Consider the following 21604-nt stretch of genomic DNA (forward strand, 5'->3'; position numbering starts at 1 on the left):
CGGGCTGAGTACAATAACTTCAGTTTTGGTCGTGTTTAACATCAAAAAGTTTAAGGTCATCCACGTTTTTAATTCCTTAAGGCAGTCTTGAATTTTATTTAGATGATTAACTTCATCAGGCTTGATTGATAAATATAGTTGAGTATCATCCGCATAACAATGAAAGTTTACAGAATGATTCCTTATAATATTGCCTAACGGAAGCATATATAATGTGAACAAAATAGGTCCGAGCACTGAGCCCTGTGGCACTCCATGGCTAACTTTGGTTTTTGTGGAAGATTCATCGTTAACAAGTACAAACTGAGAGCGTTCAGATAGATAGGACCTAAACCAGCCTAAAGCAGTTCCCTGTATGCCAACTAAGTGCTCTAGTCTTTGCAATAGGATGTCATGGTCGATAGTATCAAATGCAGCACTGAGATCGAGCAAGACAAGAATAGAGACAAGTCCCTTGTCTGAGGCTATTAGAATGTCATTTGTGACTTTAACCAGAGCTGTCTCTGTGCTATGATGTGTTCTAAAGCCAGACTGAAAATCTTCAAATAAATCATTGTTTTTTAAGTAATCACACAACTGTTTTGCGACCGCTTTCTCAAGAATTTTTGAGAGGAACGGAAGATTAGAAATAGGTCTATAGTTGGCTAAAACCTCTGGATCGAGGTTGTGCTTTTTAAGAAGCGGTTTTATCACTGCTACTTTGAATGATTGTGGAACATAGCCTGATAATAAAGACACATTCATAATATTTAATAAAGAAGTGCTAATTAATGGAAAAACTTCCTTCAACAGCTTAGTTGGAATTGGGTCTAACATGCACGTTGATGGTTTAGAAGAGAGAATCATTGAATTTAATTGTTCAAGGTTAATGGCTGAAAAGCATTCTAGTTTACTATCTAGTTTAATATTAGAACTTACGTTTCCGGGAGCTGTTGATAACACTATACTGGTCAAAGGCAAGACGTCATTAATTTTGTTTCTAAGAGTAACAATTGTATCGTTAAAAAAGCACATAAAATCATTGCTACTGAGTGCTATGGGAATAGAAGGCTCAATCGAGCTGTGGCTCTCTGTCAGCCTGGCTACAGTGCTGAAAAGAAATCTTGCATTATTCTTATTCTCATCTATTAATGAAGAGTAGTAGGCTGCTCTCGCTTTACGCAGTGCTTTCTTATATTCATTGAGAGTAATATGCCAAATTAAGCGAGATTCTTCAAGTTTAGTGGAACGCCATATCCTTTCAAGTTGTCTAGACTTTTGCTTTATTTTGCGGGTTTCGGCATTATGCCATGGAGCTAATCTATGTTGTTTTATTTTCTGTGCTGCAGCACCTCTTTTCACCCTCTGTCTGAAACCAGAGCCCAGTCTGCTCTGATTGGTTAGCTGGCCGGCTCTGTTGTGATTGGTCAACCGCTTAGAGATGTCCCGCCCCTTAGCCTATCACGTACAATGTGTTGGAGCGCTAGCCAATAGAAGAGCGAGTGTTACATAGTGATGTTACTTTGAAGAACACAGGAGTCTAATGGAGGCGTTTCAGGCGAGTGTGTGGGAGAGAACTCAGGGATTTTAGCCTTTGCAGACCATTTACATGCACTAAAACCTACATAACATACTACAGGAAAGGGACAATCTCAAAAAGCACATAGGGCCTCTTTAACCTTTGCACACTTTCAGTTTTCCTTCCCCCTCTTCCTCGTTTCACACCCTCTCTCCCTCCCTCCATCCCTCCCGGTATCCGTAGTGATTGGAGGCAGGAATCTGCGGTTGCTAGGAGACGAGGATGAGTGTGGCAGCCGGCCTCAGTGTGAGAGCGTTAGGGGAGGGAGAGGGGGGAGGAACATTAGGAGAGAGTGCCCCCTGCTGGTGGACATTGATACCTGCAGGAAGGATCTGTTTAATAGCATGGATAACACAGTAGTCAGAAGTAAAAAAAAAAAAACAGTATAAGTGTACATGTTTTGTAAACATATTAAATATAAAGACGAAAAGCACACACTAGTAATATAATTATAAATAAAGATACATCCATCGCATAAGTAACACATTAAGGCGTTGAAACGTTATAGAAATGTTGGGACATTTATACAAGTGTGTTTTTACCTCAAAGTGATTATTGGACACTACAATTTACACAATTTGCATTCAGGTAATGTGTTTAGCTGGGATAGCGATAGCGTATGGTGATGGTTTGCATTCGAAATACTGATTATGCACTCTTGTTCCTTTGAGTTTGCATCATGGTCTTTGTTAAGGTCACAGATTTAGAGATGGGAGTGTATTTCGTCGGGCTGCATCATGCTCCTTAATCTAGGAGAGTTTCTCTGAGGTTGTGAAAAGGGGTCAGCTCCACACCGAGCAGCAGCAACCACAGTTCAACATCTCATCCGTCCACAAACTCAGAGTGACGATTCCAGCCTATTTGATCAAAGCCTTTCCGCTGAAATAATACTAAATGTCCGTGGGACTGTAATTATGATACAGCAGGATCAAAGCCTGTGCAATTGTACCCAAGTATAACTTTGGAAGCTTCAAAGAGATTGAGGAGTTCAGAGAAAACATTTAAGGGCTGTTTCTCCATCTCTTTCAGACAGCTGCTGAAATGTGAGGACGGCTCTGAGCATGTTTGTTGTCTGACCCTGACTCCATGTGGTCATCCAGGGAACTGCACGTCTCTGCTGCTGTGGGGCACCTCAGAGACTGTTGCTGCATACATTGGCTGCAGCAGGATGGTGTGTATAGTCTAGTATTTCTTTCATTTGTTATTATACTTAAATATAGATAGTCCTATTACAATAGTTTTTTAATAATTGTATTTCGATGTTTTGTATTGAGGCAAATATATATTTTATTTTGTACAAAATTAATGGCAACAAGCATATTTTTTATTAAGATTATTATTAATATTTTCATACATATATGATATTTTCAAAAACAATTTTATAGAGGTATTTTCATCTACACATATTTTGTATCTATATATATTTTTTTATATCTTAGTAAAACAATCTATGGCACAATTTTAAAAGCATTTCTTTATATAAACCTTTTTTAAATCAAATTGTATAGGCATATTTTGTATCCATATATATATATATATTAATATATATGTTTTGATGTAATTGAAAAATGGCACTTTTTATAGGCGTATTTTTTTAATAGGCTTTTTTTATGCAGACATTTGTTATCTTATTAAAATAAATAAATAGCACAAATATATAGCCAATTTCTAAATAAGCATATTTCCTATCCATAATATATTTGCTTTACCTTACGAAAGGAAAAGAGGCAGGATTTGTATACGCATATACTGAATAAAACCCATTTCTATTAAATTGATATTTTATAGTCAATAAAAATGAATATCAAAATATATAATAAATATTGATATAACAGATGCACCACCTGTTAATGAAATATTTGTTCTTATTGTCTGTATAAAACTCACAAAATCCTAACGCATGTAAAGGCCGTTCTGCTTTTGGAACAAGTGATTCTAACAACTATTATCACAGCACTCAGAAAGGAGCCATTACTGGTTATTATATCCACCGGCGGCATTCAGCAGCAGAGAGAACCTTGTACCTCTGCTCACTCCGTCACATAAAACCCACACTTCAGAGCGGGTTGTATTCACGCTTATTACCCGCTCTTCTCTGCATGCACTCAGGTTATAGAGGTAGACTGTGTTCCAGTTTTAATTGCCCATTCACTAACATCCAACGAGTCTCAGGCCTGCAGGCACTGTGGACCTTCTGCAGGAAAAACATTCAACACGTCAACATTAAATCCATGTAAGTGTTTGTTGTAAAATGTCTTCATTTAGTTTTGCCATTTCAAGGACAATTCATTTCTTTTCGTGAGAGGAATTGTAAATGGCAACTCATATTTTCTCTTATTTTGGTAACAGTGCTTTTTCATGCAACGTCTCTCTACCTAAATGAGGTGTTTTGTCTTTGTTAGAGTCCACATGTTGTTAAATTCTCATATTTATTCAAGGATTTTGACAACGTTTCACAGCCTTGAGATGTTCCCCGGCATTAAACTATATTAAATTATTCCTATCATGATTTTAAAGTTCAAAAACCTTGTCAATGGTTATAAGACATCAAAAAACCACACGGGCACTGTTTGACTTGTATGCATAGTCCTTTTAAAGCATGGAGACATGTCACAGTAGAGACACTAAATACTGATATTAAACTGTATTAATATAATAATCCACCTTTAAAGCCAATCCAGTAGCACTATCAATGATTTGTCTTATTTGAAGGCTACATACAGTGTGTACAAAAGGTTGCTTTCATCCTCTACAACCGTGTGCTTGGAGCCTCCTCTGTAGAAGATTGTGTGCCCTTGTCCGTGATGGAGAGAGAGTGTGTGTGTGTCCCAGCAGGCGTTCCTGTTGATTGGATAGGCCTGGCTGGCTGACTTTCTGGCCCAGAGTATCATCGCCCTTTATCTCGCATCTCTTTCGACTTCAGTGTCAACGCAAACAGCACAACACACAACAAAACGTGAGCGTCTTGCTTCAAATCGCACATGTTTAAAAAAAAAAGGCAAAGTGTAGATACGTACCCTCAAAATTATCCACAGTTAAAGGCTCTGTGATGCAGTTGCTATGGCAACTATGATAGAAATAGACGTGTATCTGCAAGGGAATGAAATGTATTGAACTGTTGTTTGGAAACTGAGAGATTTTATTCTTGTGATTGGCAGGTTAAGTGAGAAATGTGTGTTTTATTTGTAGATTCATGTAGGGTTCTTTGTGTGTGTGTGTGCATGTGTGACACACAGCAGTACATTAAAAGTGGATGGGGGCATAGGGCACATCATTATGAAGGTGGGGGAGTGTGTGTGTGTGTGTGGGGGGGGGGGGGCTGCAGTGCACTCGGCCCTGTGTGAGAGCAGATAAGCTCAGGCGGAGACAACACAGTAAATTAAATGGGGGAAAGGATTCTGTGTGTAGCCCCTCCATTGTTGTTCTGAGTGTGTCAAACATTAACCAAGATATAATGATAATGATTTAAGTGGCTTTTGTTTATGGGAAAACAACAATATAGCTACTCTCCAGCATCAAGAGACCCGAATAAACTGCTTGCAATCTGTTTCTAATGCAGGCGTGCATATTTGCACACATTCTCTGTTATTGACTTATTCATTTTCAGACATAACCCTCTTTTCATTCAGCCCCTGTCTCCTCTCCATATTGCCTTTGTACCCTGGTGCCTTCATTAGTCTACCCTAATTCATTTTCACTGTGGAGATGCAATAAGAACAAAGGAGCTGTGATTAAAAACCCTATTGCGCAGGCAAGCAAAAATAAAATGTATTAGAATTATTACTATAATGTTATTTTTTGTATGTTGGAAATAAATAAAAAAGCAATAGGGAAAGCTTTAAGGAGAGGGAGGGGATGTGATGGAGAGAGATGAGGGAGGAGGAGGAGGGGGTGCAGGAATATGAGTGTGTATGCATTTTCAAGGCGGTCTTTCTGTTGCAAGAAGAAGAAGAAAAAAACACACAGAACAGGAAAACGAATTGGTCGTAGCTGCTGATGAAGGAATGCAATTCTTGGTGACGGGAAACAGGCGTGTGTATGCGGTATAGAGGAGGCTAGCGAGATGTTTAGTTGGAGATATAGGTGGAATAGGTGAAAGAGGGAGAGAGAGAGAGAAGAGGGAACAAGAGAGGGGGCGGGGGTGTGTGGACCTCACTGGCTACGGGACCCACAGGCACCCCGATTGTGCTCATCATTTCTGGAGGTGAGGACAAAAGAAAAAAAGGAGCTAATCGGAATAAAAAGGGCCGGGGATCCGAGCGTCGTGACGGGGCCCCCCTCCCCGACTCCGGTTGTCTGGACGGGAAAAGGGTGAGGGGAAAGCGGCGGAGAGAGTCGACTCAACACCGGGGTTTCCTGCCACAGATTGTCACAAAACGAGGGGCCTTGTATTGCTACGTTTTCAGGTATGCTTTACGTTAGCTAGCATCTCCGTAGCTACCACATTAGCTCTGTTTATGCAGGGGAAATGTCACGCTGTGTGGAGATCATTTTCTGATGCAGTGCTTTCACTATGTACGCATTTATTCACAGTTTTTTTGTGTCTGCACAGGGGGGAACATCTGCACCTAATCACCTCTCTTTTGTAGCTTTAGCCTGCTCCTGTTTAATAACGTAATAAAGGCAAATTAGCTTGGATGCTAACTAGTGGTTGTAGCTTAGCTTAGCTTAGCTACCCGGCTGCAACGCACATTCTATTTGAATTATGTGAGGTATTTTGGCTAAAGCTAAAGAGCTACAAAGCTAATTGTAATGCGTATACCTTGCTATTGGATAATGTTTCTACTGTGCTGGGTTGATGAGACGCAACACCATCAGAATAAAACAGAGCTGGAGTTTTATCTGCATTAACATTGCGTATGTCAATCAGTGATGGATAGTAACTGAGTACATTTACTTGAGTACCATTTTGAGGTACTTATACTTTACCTGAGTTTTCTCAGTTAATGCTACTTTTATATACTTCTACTCCACTACATTTTTGAGGCAAATGTTGTACTTTTTACTCCACTACATCACTCACAGTTACCAGTTGCTTTGTACATGTAACAGACATGATATGCAGTAGTGGAGTACTCACTCAGATGTTGTACTTAAGTAAAAGTAGAAGTACCAGAGTGTAGGAATACTCTGTTACAAGTAAAAGTCCTGCTTTCACAATGATACTCAAGTAAAAGTCCTAAAGTATTCGCATCTAAATATACTTAAAGTACCAAAAGTAAAAGTAGTCATTGTGCAGACTGGTCCATTTCAGATTAATATGATATGTTTTGTAATTATTGATGCATTAAAGTGTTGTAAAAGCTGGTAAAGGTGCAGCCAGCCAGGTGTAACTAAAGTCTGATTTAAGTGTTGATTACATTTCACATCATTTAAACTAAATCGACAAAAGTAAAGTAGGCCTACAAGTCCCTAATAATTATACCTAAGTAAAGTACTTGAGTAAATCTACTTTTACTTAATTAATATTTAGAAATCGGGACTTTTACTTGAAATGGAGTATTTTATTACCATAGTATTTGTACTTTTACTTAAGTAAAGGATCTAAGTACTTTGTTGCTAGTGTGCTGGGTTGATGAGCCGCAACACCGTCAGAATATAACAGAGCTGGAGTTTTATCTGCATTAACATTGCGTAAGTCAATTAGGCAGCGATGTAATTGATTGACTTGCTGACCGACTGTAATGAGAATTGTTGTATTGTTGTTATTATTATTATCTATTCTGTTACGCACAGTGAGCTGCTGTGATTTAATTAGTAACCAAGGCAGGAGCTGATCGTTTTTCTAACTGTTTCCTAATAATACATGGCTTCACCTCAACCTTTAATAGTGTCACTCAGTCTTTATTAGAATTGCAAGCATCAAATTGAACTCAAATACATTAAGATAATTAATCTTCCTTTTCTGTTTTTTCCCATGCTCCTTCAACTGCTCGCCGCTTACTCTGTTTTAAAAAAGATATGCATTACAGTAATGACTAACAGCAGTTACCCTTCGACTTATATCTGTAATCATAAACAACGTTGTTATTGTGTTGCTCAGTGTAAGGCGACACTACAATAACAAAAGTCACCTAAAGTTGCCATTAACCATTTTACTGCGGGACAATCGAGGCTTGTGTCACGAGGCAATTATGGGGCTGACCTCATAAAGGTGGCGTCATGCCTTTTTTAATTATCCCCCATAATCGTTAAAGACCATTTAAAACACGTTAAAAAACACTAACATTAATCGTTTAAAGTGTTGTTTTGTGGTGGAAGGAAACGTTCTGTTTTGGCACCACCGCGTTGTTTGTTTACATGTGAGGTAGTGTTTGTGACCTTGTCTATGTTACTTAGCTGAATAAATTGCATGCTGCCCCTCACCCCATTTTCTCTTCTCTAACCCCGTTTCTTATCAATCTGAAGAGGCAGCATTGTTAACGACCCAATCAATCAATCAATGTTTATTTATATCGCCCAATATCACACATGGTACATTTGTCTCAGTGGACTTCACAGTGTGTACAGAATATCAGTATGACAATACGACACCCTCTGTCCTTAGACCCTCTGTCCTTAGACCCTCTGTCCTTAGACCCTCTGTCCTTAGTCCCTCTGTCCTTAGACCCTCACATCGTACAAGGAAAAACTTCCGAAGAAAACCCAGTTTAAAGGGAACATGGGAGAAACCTCAGGGAGAGCAACAGAAAAGGGATCCCTCTCCCAGGACGGACAGACGTGCAATAGATGCCGTGTGTGAATTGAAAAGATAATACATTTGCAAACCATATTAAAAGTGTTATTTCCAGGGTGTTTTACAACAACAATAGTGTTGATGTAAAGCCAACGAGGCAATCTTGTTCAAACTATTGGTGGTTTGATGAATATATTTGTGATATAGTGGTTAAAATGAGCCCACATGGGAAACAATGATGTCACCTCTAATATTTGATACAGTTTTCGGAGTGCAAATGCTCAAAACTAATTACATGTATTAAGATTGTCGTCGCATTAATAAATATGTCATACGTCATCGCTGAATTGTTGAATTAAAAAACTCTGTCAAACAGCTTTAAAGGTGGGGTAGGTACGTTTGAGAAACCGGCTCGAGATACACTTGTTATTATATTCCATGGAATGCTCTCAACATCCCGATAGCAATGAATATCTGAAGTGCTTTGACAACAAATCCATAAAACAAAGTCGTCTGTGGAAGCCGTGGCGCTGTAAAAAGCACGACCAATCGTCTGAGCCGGCCCGGCTAAAGTAGCTGGATGGCCTACCTGCCTGTCAGCCTTCCATCGGGGCACACACTTACCTCGTGCCCTCATTGGTCACGTGCGCGTGTGTTGGGGGCGGGGCTCTGTGAGGAAGTGGCAGATTTCTTCCGGCTGTGTATTTTCATATTCTAGCGCACTCGAGCCGGTTTCTCCAAAAGTACCTACCCCACCTCTAACTATCAAAAAGCGTTTTAGTGTTATTATGACTGCAGTTAATTTCTCTTTATAACTATTTACTGCTCGCACAAGTTACAGTAAGGTTGAGTATAATTGCGTGTTTACTTTTTTTGATGAATTCCTTTGTTTTCATGCAGGATGATGAAGGCTTCTGGTCAGCGGCTCCCGGTGAAACGGAACTTCTCTGCGTGGGAATACTGAAGAGAGAACGGAACAACTGGAGCTTGAATTGACCGAACCTGAAGTGGAATAAATGGATTATCCTCCTTTTGGAAAATTGTTGCCATGGAACTAGGTAGAGTTGAATAATGGTTGACAGAAAGAAACAAAGGTAAGGCAGTTCCATGCTGAAGATACAGGAGAGAACCAAGAAGAATCAAGGAAAGAACAAATACTAAATAGGGACCAAAGACTTAACAAAAAAACTGTATTCCACGGGAATGACCAAGACAAAGAACATCGCAAGTAGTATTACACTCCAAGAGCCGATGAGAATATCGATGGAGTGTTTGCCCCTGAGAGTGTTTAATGAGGGTCTGTCTTCAGACCGCCTGATTGGTGCAGTTTTGGTCTCACGCGGGTGTGAGGCAGGTCGCGGCAAACATATTGATGAACTGAAGGATTGTTGTGACAGAAAACATTCTCAATGGTTTTATTGAGTTTTTTTTTTTCAATTTTCCACACGTTGCTTTTGGACCACGACACAATTCAATCGTTAAAATAGCTCTGTTTGCTTGAGCTGCTAGAATAAAGTTGAGCATCTACATGTAAAGACATTTGAACACATCACATGGTGGTGTGTCATGTGTTCATGATATCATTGCCTGCTCAGTGCCAAACGCTTCAGCTTCAGTTAAAATCTTATCCTGCAGTGGAAGCCTGCTTCAAGACATATCTTTTCCCTTTTTTTTAAGTCCCATTTTTTTTTAAGACCCAGCTGTTTTTAACTCAACCATAACATTTTCACATTGAAGAAGACTTTTACCATTTGGCCTTTTCACATATTGACAAAATCAACCCGACCAACTTTCTGCTACAAGAAAGGGACATCTGCGATATATACTTTCCTCAGCTTGAACTCTTTGCTCGTTCAAAGCATTTCCTTGTGTTACTGCCAGGCCGTAGACTCTCTCCGTGTCATTCATGGTCACTGCCGTAAGCCTTCCAGTTCCTGATCAGAAGCATTCCCTGGTATAGACGCTGACCGATATTTCCATTTCTAATCCAAACAAAACAATGCAGAATTTTTCTAACAGCCCGGCTCCCCCCTCTGTCCCCCCGGGGTTCAGTGGGAGGGGCGCAGGGGGAACTCCCTATCCCCCTCAGCCAGCAGACCCCCAGATCTCCCCCAGGATGACGGATGACTACGCGGGGATGCAGCAGCAGAGCCTGCACCGAGGCCATCACCACCCCAGCCAGGCTAGCCACATGCTAGCTTACAGTGCTAGAAGCAGAGGGGCTGTCGAGGCGCCGCCGCCACAGGGTAGCATTCACAACACTAACAACCCTTACAGGAAGGAGGCCATGGATTATTATTTTGCAATGGGTGGAAAGGACAGGCACCGAAGGGGGGGGATGGCTTACGGGGCAGGATTTGGATATCCTAATATCGATGGACATATACCTCACCAGTACCGACATGCTGGGTCTGGCTCTGCGGCAGCGTCTGGGCTGATGTCACCGTACCCAGTAGATTATGGATCCAGTGCTGGTCCCGGTGGAGGTGCTGGTGCCGGAGCGTTTTCTCCCTCTCATCAGTACAATATGAGTCAGAGCGCTGCAATGCAGGCAGTGCCCGGATCTCAGATGCAGCACCGCCAACTTGGACAAACCTTCCCGGCTGTCCACCACGGGCAGCAGCAGCAGCAGCAGCAGCAGCAGCAGCAGCATCGGAGCTACCCCCACGCCGGGCACAGGATGACCCCCCAGTACCCACACTACTCTCCACAGGGCGGGGCGTCCACGGCAGCGTCGTCAGGAATGTACAGCCCGCCTCCGCAGAGGTATCTCGACGGGGCTGCAAGTGCCGGGTTCGATCCCAAAGTCAACAGTTCGCCTGGCCTCAACGCCAATTCAAACTCAATCTCCGGGGCGGTTGCCGCTAACAACGTGGGGCAGATGGAGAGCATTCAACAGAGTTACCATGCTGCGAATTATCCCGGATATTCCCCACAGACACTTTCCCTTCACAAGCAGGCCACACTACAGCACCGCAACTCGCAGCACAATTTAGGGGTAGGTTATGACAACTCGCTCAAGATGCAGCACCAGGGCCCGTCTCCAGGCTCTGTTTACGCTAAACATCATCATGCCTCCAATCCCAGTATACCTCAAGCAGCATCTCAAGAAATAGCCAAATCCCCAATGCATCCCAATGCTCAGCAAACTCAAATTAACCAAAACTTCAGCCCCATTTCGAACCCGTCGCCAGCTGCCTCTGCGGTGCATTCCCCCAGCTGCAGCTCGTCTCCTTCCCCTTTGATGGGTGTGTCGGATGTCCATGGCCACCCCTCAGGTCACGGCCCCTCGCATCCTCCTACATCAAACCCCCGTAGCAGCCACGGTCAAGGTAGATTACTGCAGACCATGCCACAGTTGAGTCCCACGCCCAACTCCAACAGCAGCATCAGTAGTTGCGGTAGCAGTGGCAGTCATAAAGCTCACAGTTCGAGTGTCGGAGGGAGTAGCCTTCCTCCGACAGGCCGCAACAAATTAGGTCTCGGCCCGGGAGTGGGGTCTCGAGAGGAGGGCGCCTCTATTTATTCATCCTCCCCCCTCGACAAGCTGCAGGACTCTGCCCTGAACAGTCTTAATGCCTTGAGTTCACAAGTAGCCAATTTACCAAACACCGTTCAGCACATGCTCCTCACCGACTCCATGCTTTCGCAGAAGAAGGGGAAAGACACCGGGCATGTTCACCAGGCCCCGTCGCAACCGAGGAGTCGAAACGCAAGCGCAGCCTCGAGCACGAGCACGGTTAGAGATGGAAGTGCGCCGGGGATCGGGGATGGTGGTGCTGATGAAGACTCCTCGTTGATGTCGGCCGGAGGCTCGACCGGGACCAAGGTGGAGCGTGAGGAGCAGTTCTCTGAGGGGGAACATGGGAGATTGAGGCAGATGAGCGGCGCGAGCAGTGGATCTGAACCCACTGGTTATCGACCTCCCTCGCAGAGTCATTCTGGCCAAGCGTCAGCTGTGAAAACCTCGCGGTCGAAAGAACCAAATGTGTCTAAAACAAAAGCAAATGAAGCTCCTTCTTCATTAGCTTCTCCCTCCTTTGGATGTCAGTCGTCAGAGACCGGCCACGCTTCACGTTCCACGCCTCAAGGTTCCTCACACCCCTCCTCTAATATTCCTCAGCCAAATAGTGTCTCCGAGCCTGGTCTAAGATATAACGACCGCAGAGGTGGCCACAGGAAGACACCAGAAAGAAATAATGAAGTCGTCAAAAATGAAAGTGAAGTTGAAAAAACAGGCAGGGGCCGAAGCCAAAGGAGGCGAGATGGAGGAGTCAATCCACAAAACTGTCAGGACAAAGAAGAGAGTGTGCACACTGCATCCAGATTACACAATAACGAGAGGGGAGAAAGGCTCCAGTCGGAGGAACAGCAGGGTGTTGGCGTGATTGTGTCAGCGCGGTCCGAGGGAAGTCAGGCTGAAAAGAGCAAGGACAACTGTTTAGAAGAGAAAACGTGTAAAAGAGAAAGCAGTCACAACGGGGAGGAAGGCGTGGATCTGAGTTTATATTCCCAGAAATCTAATTTTGGACGGCCTCAAAACCCTCCCCAATCTGGACCGAATAAATACGGCTATCCAGAATCAACATATGGCTCCGATTTATCAATGAAAAACAGAGGGCGGGCGGGCCCAGCAGAATCAAATTCCAGATATTTAGGGTACCAGCAATCGCAAGCTGGCTATGGCTCTAAAGATGCTGGTCCCGCAGCAGAGGCTTTGGTGAAGAGAGGACAAGGAGCTAAAGGTCACGAAGATAATTCCCAGCAATTTCCAAGCCTCTTACAAGAGGTTCTTCAAGGTTACAACTTAGATAGACGTTATGGCAGACCCGAGCAGGCATTTCCTGCCCATCTCCAAGCTCAACAGCCGTTTCAAAGCAGAAACCCGTATGGAGAAGCTGAAGCTTTGGGTCACTCGGGACAAATGGGGAGTTCTGGAAAGCCCCCACATGCAAACCAGAGGCATGGGAATGAGCCGGAATGTCCCACCGATGCTCATTTGTCAGTGAAGTCAGAAGCGGCTATTACTAAGATATTGCAAAATGCTCCGAAATCTGAAGTGGGTGGGTCCCAGAGCCATTTAGCACAGGCTGCAGAGTCTGAGCAGCCCCCGACGAAACACATCAACTTAGCAGACTATTCTCTCCCACAGAGAAAAGCCTTATCCAACGTTTCCACGCCGTCCTCCGCCGTGCAAGAACTCCTTTTGCAAGAGCCAGAGCCGCTGACGGGCAACGCCGGTCAAGCCGAGTCGCAGAAATCATCCATATTGGCCCCGTCAGAGCGGCGCTCCGTCATCTGTGATGTGTCGCCAAACAGACGCGGCACGCCAGAGAGGGACATTGAGAGGGAAAGAGAGAAAAGTCAGAGTGTGATTCAACAGCCGTTTTCCTCCCCAGCGGCAGCAGCAGCCAACGATCTGAGCAGAAAAGACATTGGGGAGAAACAAGTGGTCAAGATGGAAACTGTATCGAAAGAAAGTGACCATCATGGTGGAGCTAATGAGGCCGATCTCGAGTATCATTCCAAGTCCGTTCATTCATCTGTTGTAATGAATGCTGACCCCTATAGGCGAGGTAGTGTTGATGTAACACCCTTGTCTCCTCATCCGTCGAACACTAACCCCTTATCTTCACCCCCGAGGCATCAGTCCTATCTTCACGGTGTCGATTTATCAACTGGCAGCGGTGGCAGTTTTCCCGGATATCGATTTGGAGACGCGAGAGAAGGGACTATGATGCCACGTAGTAACCCCCACTTTCCTTCCCACCATCCGTACCACAATTTATCCCCTCAATCGGCAAATAAGATTCAAATGTATCCCCACCCCCGCGGCCCCCCTCATCACCCCCACGACATGAATGACTGGGTGAAAGCGATGAACAGGCCGTCGAAGGAGATGATGATGCAGCCCGGTTTGTCTCCAGGAAGACATAAGGGCGGCCAATCGGAACAGAGGCAGAGAATCTTACAAAGTGAAATGCCGGGGGAACAACTTGGGGGCAAAACTTCTCTCCATCAACAGAGCGCTTTCTTCGATTTGAAAATGTGGGAGTCGACGCACTCTGGAAGAGAAGGCGCTAGAATAAAGGAGGGAGATTCCTTTTACAGAACACAGCCTCCCCCCCCTCCTCCTCCTGTAGCTTCACACATCCCTGTTCCTCCCCACAATGCAGCTGAACCCGAGGTTCCCAAACATCCCCTCCCACCTCCTCCCACCAAGCCTCCTGCAGAAATGAACTCCACTCCACAGCGACCGACGAAAGCTGGCGGTTCTGGAGACACAAATGCGTTGATGTTGCGAAGACGAGTTCGTTCTTTTATCTCCCCTATTCCCGCCAAAAGGCAACTCCAGGAAGCCTCCCAGCAAAGGGCTGCCGCAAATTCCCACCACTCCCCCGGGGCTCAGTCCGAGTCAAGCCATCACAATGAAGACGACTCGTCCAGTTCAGATATCCCTTGTCCCCGGCTTTCTTCCCCGTTGTCTGGAGAAAACACATATTCGCAACCGTTATCTCCAACGAGTGGAAACACCAAGGCGTTGACCCACAGGAAAGGACGGGGTTTGAAGCTGGAGGCGATAGTGCAGAAAATCACACCAAATATTAGAAAGCCGGCGGGCCACGTTGATGACGAGTCGAATCATTACCCAGGTTTCCCTCACTCCGAAATACCTTCGTATAACGACTCGCAGGACCAAGACTTGACACATTTCCCCAGGGTTTCCGCCGGCGACGATGGTTACATGGATGAAAGTCACTCATTAAATGATATGCTTCCCTTCAGAGGGATTGATGAGGCTGGTCCTTTACCTCCGACCGCCTACCCATGTGACCCCCATCACACGTCCCAAACCATCAAACAAGACTTTGACTTTGGATTAGGATCCGCCGTGGCGTCAGGGTCTGGCGACAAGGAGGATTTTGCTTTGCTCGGACCTTTACCCCCCCCTCCGCCTCTTCTTCGCCCGGTCCAGGATTCCCCCCCTCCGTCTTCATCCGCTCTGTCAGACATTCAACATTTCACCAACACTTACCAGCAGCTTGAAACCAGACGAGGAGAGCAGTCTGCTGATAACCTCTTGCGACAGAAACTTCAAGAATCTGGCATTGGGTTTGACGATTATCCCAGGAGCGATTACTACGGATCCACCTCTCCCCACCATGGCCAAGGACACATGAATAGGCATCAGGTGTCCTCTTCTAGGTCTAGTATGTCGCCACAAGACTCTAAGCACTCGGACAGTTCTGTGCCCAAAGGCTATTTCCCATCTGGCAAGAAGAAGGGCAGGCCCGTGGGGAGTGTGAATAAACAAAAGCGAGCCCAGGGTCAAGGCCAATCACCGGTGCAAAGCCAGCCCCACACCCAAGGTCAAAGCGCTTCTCCAAGTGCTACTCTGGCCTCTCCAACTACAACTCCAGCTACATCACCACCACATGGTCAGACCACCTGCAGCTCGCCCCCACCCCCTGAAGATCCCCCTCTTGCAGACGATGATACTGCTCCCCCGCTGACCCCGCCGGTTTTAACCCAGATAGTGAAAGTGGATGTCGAGAGCGAGGAAACGCAGCCGGTGGTCGAGGTCAAACCTGGACGCCAGCGACGAAGAGGCGTGAAAAATGAAGATGGGTCGCTGGAAGCAAGAGGTCGACAGAGGAGGAGGAGGAGGGTGGCGGCACCGACGGCAGCATCGAGGGCTAAAGACGACCCAGATACACCTTCCGGGGGAGGAGGGAGCCCCAACACAAGTGGAGATTCAAATAGAAAGGGCCCGTTTTTCCCACACATACATGTGGAGAACAAAGTACCAGAGATTGGGGCGGTGTGCACCATTGTAAACGGCGAGGAAGAGAAAATGAAAGCCGGGGGGAAAGCGAGCGGGAGTGGAATCGATTGTCTACTGACCTCCGCTCTTTGCTCCCAGTCGTCTAAGAGAGACAAAGAAGCAGAGGAAAGGGATTCAGACGATGAGGAAATTACACTTCAGTCGGGGAAAGCTCTCCCTTCGTCCGACCATGTTGTTTCGGGCCCGGTGATCACGGAGACCAATCACTCGGGCCGCCTGCTCTGCTGCCTGTGTCAAAAATGGGCGAATTACAAACACCTCGGTGATCTCTACGGACCTTTCTATCCGGCTGAATACGCCGCAAGACTCCCCAAGAACCAGCCTCAAGTCCGACAATGTCAAGCGGCCACGGGTGCAAACAAAATGGGACCAGACATGGACTCAAATTCTTCGAACATAATTCAAGAAATGCAAACACAAGAGGCTCAGTTCACCAAGCCCCCAGCTGAGAGCCACTACAACATGAACCAAGAGTCACACCCAATCCCTCTCATGAAAGCAGTCAGAACCGCCCCGCCAAGAGAGGAAATGATGATGCACATGACTGGCCAGTTCAATACCACCCCTTCCTCTTCCTCCTGTTCCTTCTCCTCCACTTCCTCCTACATCAGTAAAACAACATCTCTAACATGGGACATGAATCTAGACATCCGGCCTATCCCTACGCTTAAGAGAGAGCCAGACTTCGAGATGGACCAACAGCAACAACCACAGCCACCGCAAATCCAGCAACAACAGCCGACGGACGACGCTCAACAGCGACCTCAACACAGAAAGCTGACCTCGCATCCTCGCTTTAAAAGGAGGCACAAATCCAGTGAGGATTCCCCCAGAATGGTGCCATCCAACAGCAAGGCGTCCCTTCCTTTCCAGCCTCCTCCCCCAGCTCTGGATTCTTTAGGGCCCTTGGCACAACTGGCCCAGCTGCCTCAGATGCCCATGGACCCCGAGGAGCTGTGGGTGCACGAAGGATGCATCGTGTGGACCAGTGGAGTGTATCTTGTCAATGGGAGACTGTACGGCCTGCAGGAGGCACTAGATGGTGCCAGAGAAACAGTGAGTGGCCTCTGTTTTCATTTTGGGGATATTTTTTAAAGATAAGACTTTATTTATCCCGAAGGAAATCGTTGTGCCAGAGTTACAAAAATACAATAAACACAGCAGCATAATAGTAAAACTGGACACTAACAGTGCAGTAAAAAGAACAATTAAATATCTACAGGACACATAGACGGTCACATCATTAATGTAAATAAAAGACACAACAAATGATCAGCTATATATTGTTTTTGGTATAATTGATTAAGTTATTACAGCACAGGTGAAGAAAAGGACAGCTTCATATATATATATATATATATATACAGAAAATACCATTTCTCAAAGTAAGACTTAGGCAAAACAAAACGAATAATACAACATGGTATCGGACTTATGGGTGTGTAGTTATAGGGTGTGGGGTTAGACCCGGGGTGTCAAACTCAATTTTATCAGCATTATGGTTTCACTCAAAGGGCCGGTTGTAACTTTAAGACTATATAAAAAATACATATACAAATATTTTATATATATATAAAATATTTGTATTATATGAAATGTTTTTCTCTGCATTGGATTATTATGGGATAGGGTAATAACTTCATAATTAACTACGTCTGAAAGCAGAAGTCTAGGGCAAATAATTGCAAGTCTCTTCAGTAAGAATTCTGAGAAAAAAAGTGACATTTTGAGAAAGAAAGTAAAATTTAGGAAAACAAATCTAATTCTGAGAAAAAGACAAATTCCTAAGAAAAAAAAGCATATTTTGAAGAAAAAAAGTCAAATTCTGAGAAAAAAGTCAAATTTGAGATGCATTGTGGGACATGTAGTTTATGAGCAACGTGCTTCTGTAAAGTAGCATGTAACCGTATAATAAACATATTATATTCTTTGCAAGCTCTTATGGGGCCACATAAAATGGAGTCGCGGGCCGGATTTGGCCCCCGGGCCTTGAGTTTGACAGCCCTGGGTTAGACTGTGGGGTAATAGAACTACATTTATCTTTAATTCAGATATTCATATTTTGTTACCTGTTCATGGGTTAAGAAGAGAGTTCTAGAGAAAAAGAGATATGTAAATAATAACATGAATGAATAATAATCATTCCAAATATACAATTTGAATAAGTTCGCACTCCTGTGTGTGGATTATACTATCGGTATGGGTTTATTGATTGCTTCTGTCTGTTTCTCTGCTCAGTGCTGCTCGTACTGTGACATGGTCGGGTCGACCCTGGGCTGCTACAGTAAAGGCTGCACACTTCGCTACCATTACCTGTGTGCTATTGAAGCAGGTGAGTGGATGCCTTTACTAAAAGCAAGGAAGGAATACTTCACCTCCAAAATGATTGGTCACTTGTTACCTTGAGTTTTTGAAGAATAGGTTGTTTTTCCCGCATGTCCTCACGGTGAAAATCCAAAACCCAGAGAAATACATTGAAGTTTGTGTCAAAAAGCAAAACTATACGAAAGTCCCAGATTGGTGGGACTTGGGGAAATCCTGCACGATTTGTGTGAGAGTTTGACTACACGTGTTTTGGTATATTATTGCTGCCGACCAGCGTTTCCGCCAGGGGGCGTCTTGCCGTCATTTGAGAAAAAAAAAAATTCGGAATAGGATCAAGTTTTTATCGCTTGAAATGACGAAAGGGAAAAAGGACAAGGATGTCCCTCTGTTGGAGAGGCAAAGGAGTCTGGTGGGATTATTTTCGCCAGCGTGTTCCTGTGACGGAAAGTGTACTGACGGCGAGCCTTGACGGGGGGTCCTAGTGGAGCACGCGGCTATTTTAGTTAGGCTCACTAAAAAGAGCCGGAATTCCCATCACTAATACGTACAGAGATAGTATCTATAACTTAAGGGACTGCTCAAGTCACGTGACACGACGTGGCGTCACCCCCACCCAGCGCTCTCGCGGTGGACGCCCTCTCAACCCTGGTCTGGCGGAAACACTGCTGCCGACATTTCACTGATGAGGGTGCGCAAATGTGATCACATCACCCCCATCCTTAAAGCACTACACTGGCTACCCGTGGAACTGAGGATCGAATTCAAGGTCTCCGTCCTCACCCACCAGTGTGTCCATGGAACTGCCCCTCCCTACCTCAAGGAACTCCTCACCCCCCATACCTCCTTGCGGACCACCCGTTCCAGCCACTCCAATTTCCTCAAACCCCCCAGGAGTAAGCTCCGTACTACGGGAGACCGGGCCTTCTGCTCGGCTGCTCCCAGCCTGTGGAACGCTCTCCCCGACCACATGAGAGCACCACAGACCGTGGAGGCTTTTTAAAAAAGGCCTCAAAACCCATCTCTTCAAAAGAGCCTTTGCCTAGACCTTTTTATCACCCTTTTATTTATTTTTATTTTTGTATTGCTTTTTTATTAATTCTACCGTGTTGTGTAATGTTTATTTATACTGTTCATGCTCACTACTTGTAGCACTTCGGATTTGAATTCAAATATTAAGTGCTTTATAAATGGAACCCATTATTATTATTATTATTACTTCAATGCTTCCTTACTTTTTAATTCGTCGAAGCGGCATGCGAGAGAAACTCAAAATGTCTTCAATAGATCAACACAGGGAGGCTTCGGTCGGCCTCTCACCCACCCATTGAACACATCCACCAAATGTTATGATGATTAGATGAATTCTAGTATCGTACTAATATGTTCTGCTCCCCCTTCCAGATTGTTGTCTGAACGAAGACAACTTCTCACTGCGGTGTCCGAGGCACAAGGTAAAGAAAGAGAGGTTGGTGCTTGCTTTAAGAATCTCATTGAAAGTCCTCATCACCACCATTCAGTGTTTTTAATCCCTTCCTCTAACCCCCAACTGTTTTCTTTCCGTCTCCTTCACTCAGTTTACTCAGAGCATTCGGCCACCCAAGTCAGTATACCTGGAGCAGTCGGAGAGAGGCTGAGGGAAGCGCAGAAGAAGGGGAGATCCAGGAGTCATGGAGCTGTAAGTTGTGTGTGTGTGTGTGTGTGTGTGTGTGTGTGTGTGTGTGTGTGTGTGTGTGTGTGTGTGTGTGTGTGTGTGTGTGTGGGTGTGTGTGTGTGTGTGTGTGTGTGTGTGTGTGTGTGTGTGTGTGTGTGTGTGTGTGTGTGTGTGTGTGTGTGTGTGTGTGTGTGTGTGTGTGTGTGTGTGTGTGTGTGTGTGTGTGTGTGTGTGTGTGTGTGTGTGTGTGTGTGTGTGTGTGTGTGTGTGTGTGTGTGTGTGTGTGTGTGTGTGTGTGTGTGTGTGTGTGTGTGTGTGTGTGTGTGTGTGTGTGTGTTCCAGGGTTTCCGCGAGGATTTTTTTCTTCCCGGTCAAGTGATTTTACCGGACACATTCGAAACTTACCGGTCATGTTTCAATAATAAGAATTGTGTAGCAGAGTTTCCGTTGGCAGGTAATTGCCGGATATGCTGATGTTTAAAACTCACTTAATGACAGATCGAAAAATTCAGATTCATTTTTCAATAAATGATACGCTTCCACGAACAAAAACACAACATATTATTACATTCAAACTACTTGTAGTAGATGAAGTACATTATTCAAAAGTTTACATTAACTTTGAACAATAACGCGGGAGAAACGGATTCTCTCTCTCTCTCTCTCTCGACAGTGGGCGGGGCTTCAGGTGATCATGCAGAGCTGCGTGTCTCGGTCAGACTCAGCAGCTGATCTGATCTCTCTCTCGGTCCGGTTACACTTCACTCTCGTTTATGTCCATATCGATCAGATGCAGCTCTCCTGATCGGCCTTTATCGAGAGCACCGATCAAACTGTTAAGAGTGAATATCGGACGATAATAACCGGCGGCCGATCGATCGGAGCATCCCTAATTATTACCGGACATTTTGACCGGCCGGTTTTTTATAAATGTTACCAGCTAAAAAACGGTAATTACCGGCTAACGAAAACCCTGCTGTATTTGTGTGTGCAGTACGCTAAGTGATTATTAATCTTACTTACAAAGAAATGTATGGAAAAAAGGCTGCACAATATAACAAACAACTAATTGTCAGAACTATAGCAGGGATTGGTCATTTTTGCCTCCTTTTCATTATCATTTAAAAATATATTTAAAATGGTCATATTTGTATTATCCGTACCAAACAAATATGTATTGTTAAGTTTGTAGAACATTATGTGTAGCCTGTGATAGCTCTACAACTCAAAAACTCTTTCATTAAATGTTTTCTTTTACACATGTTCTGCAATTTGACCATTGCACTAGTCAATATTTCGATTTCCGTAAAATGTAGATTAAAGGTGGTGTAGGTAATTCACTTCAGAAACACTTGTTATATTCCATGGAATGCTCTTAACATCCCGATAGCAATGAATACATTAAATGCTTTGACAATAAATATATACAAATATTTCATCCGTGGCGCTGTAAAAAGCACGACCAATCATCTGCCTCGGCCCGGCTAACTGGATGGCCTCCCTGCCTGTCAGCCTTCCATCTGTGCTCGAACTTATCTCGTGCCCTCA

The 21604-nt window shown here is 44.5% G+C and overlaps 1 protein-coding gene across 2 annotated transcripts in view; it reads left to right on the forward strand.

Annotated features, from left to right (window-relative positions):
- Positions 1–5463: 5463 nt before the first annotated feature.
- The window catches only part of tcf20 (transcription factor 20), a 20322-nt gene continuing 4181 nt past the window's right edge, over positions 5464–21604 (forward strand). The window contains exons 1-5 of one of the 2 annotated variants that reach the window (XM_034090030.2): positions 5464–5964; positions 9135–17136; positions 18319–18412; positions 19807–19870; positions 19980–20080. In XM_034090030.2, coding sequence (XP_033945921.2) covers positions 10234–17136; positions 18319–18412; positions 19807–19870; positions 19980–20080 — 7162 coding nt within the window. In that variant the 5' untranslated portion in view covers positions 5464–5964; positions 9135–10233. The remainder of the gene's footprint in view (positions 5965–9134; positions 17137–18318; positions 18413–19806; positions 19871–19979; positions 20081–21604) is intronic. The other variant, XM_034090031.2, reaches the window with a different exon arrangement.

This window comes from Pseudochaenichthys georgianus, chromosome 8 (genome assembly GCF_902827115.2).
Source record: "Pseudochaenichthys georgianus chromosome 8, fPseGeo1.2, whole genome shotgun sequence".
NCBI lineage: Eukaryota > Metazoa > Chordata > Actinopteri > Perciformes > Channichthyidae > Pseudochaenichthys > Pseudochaenichthys georgianus.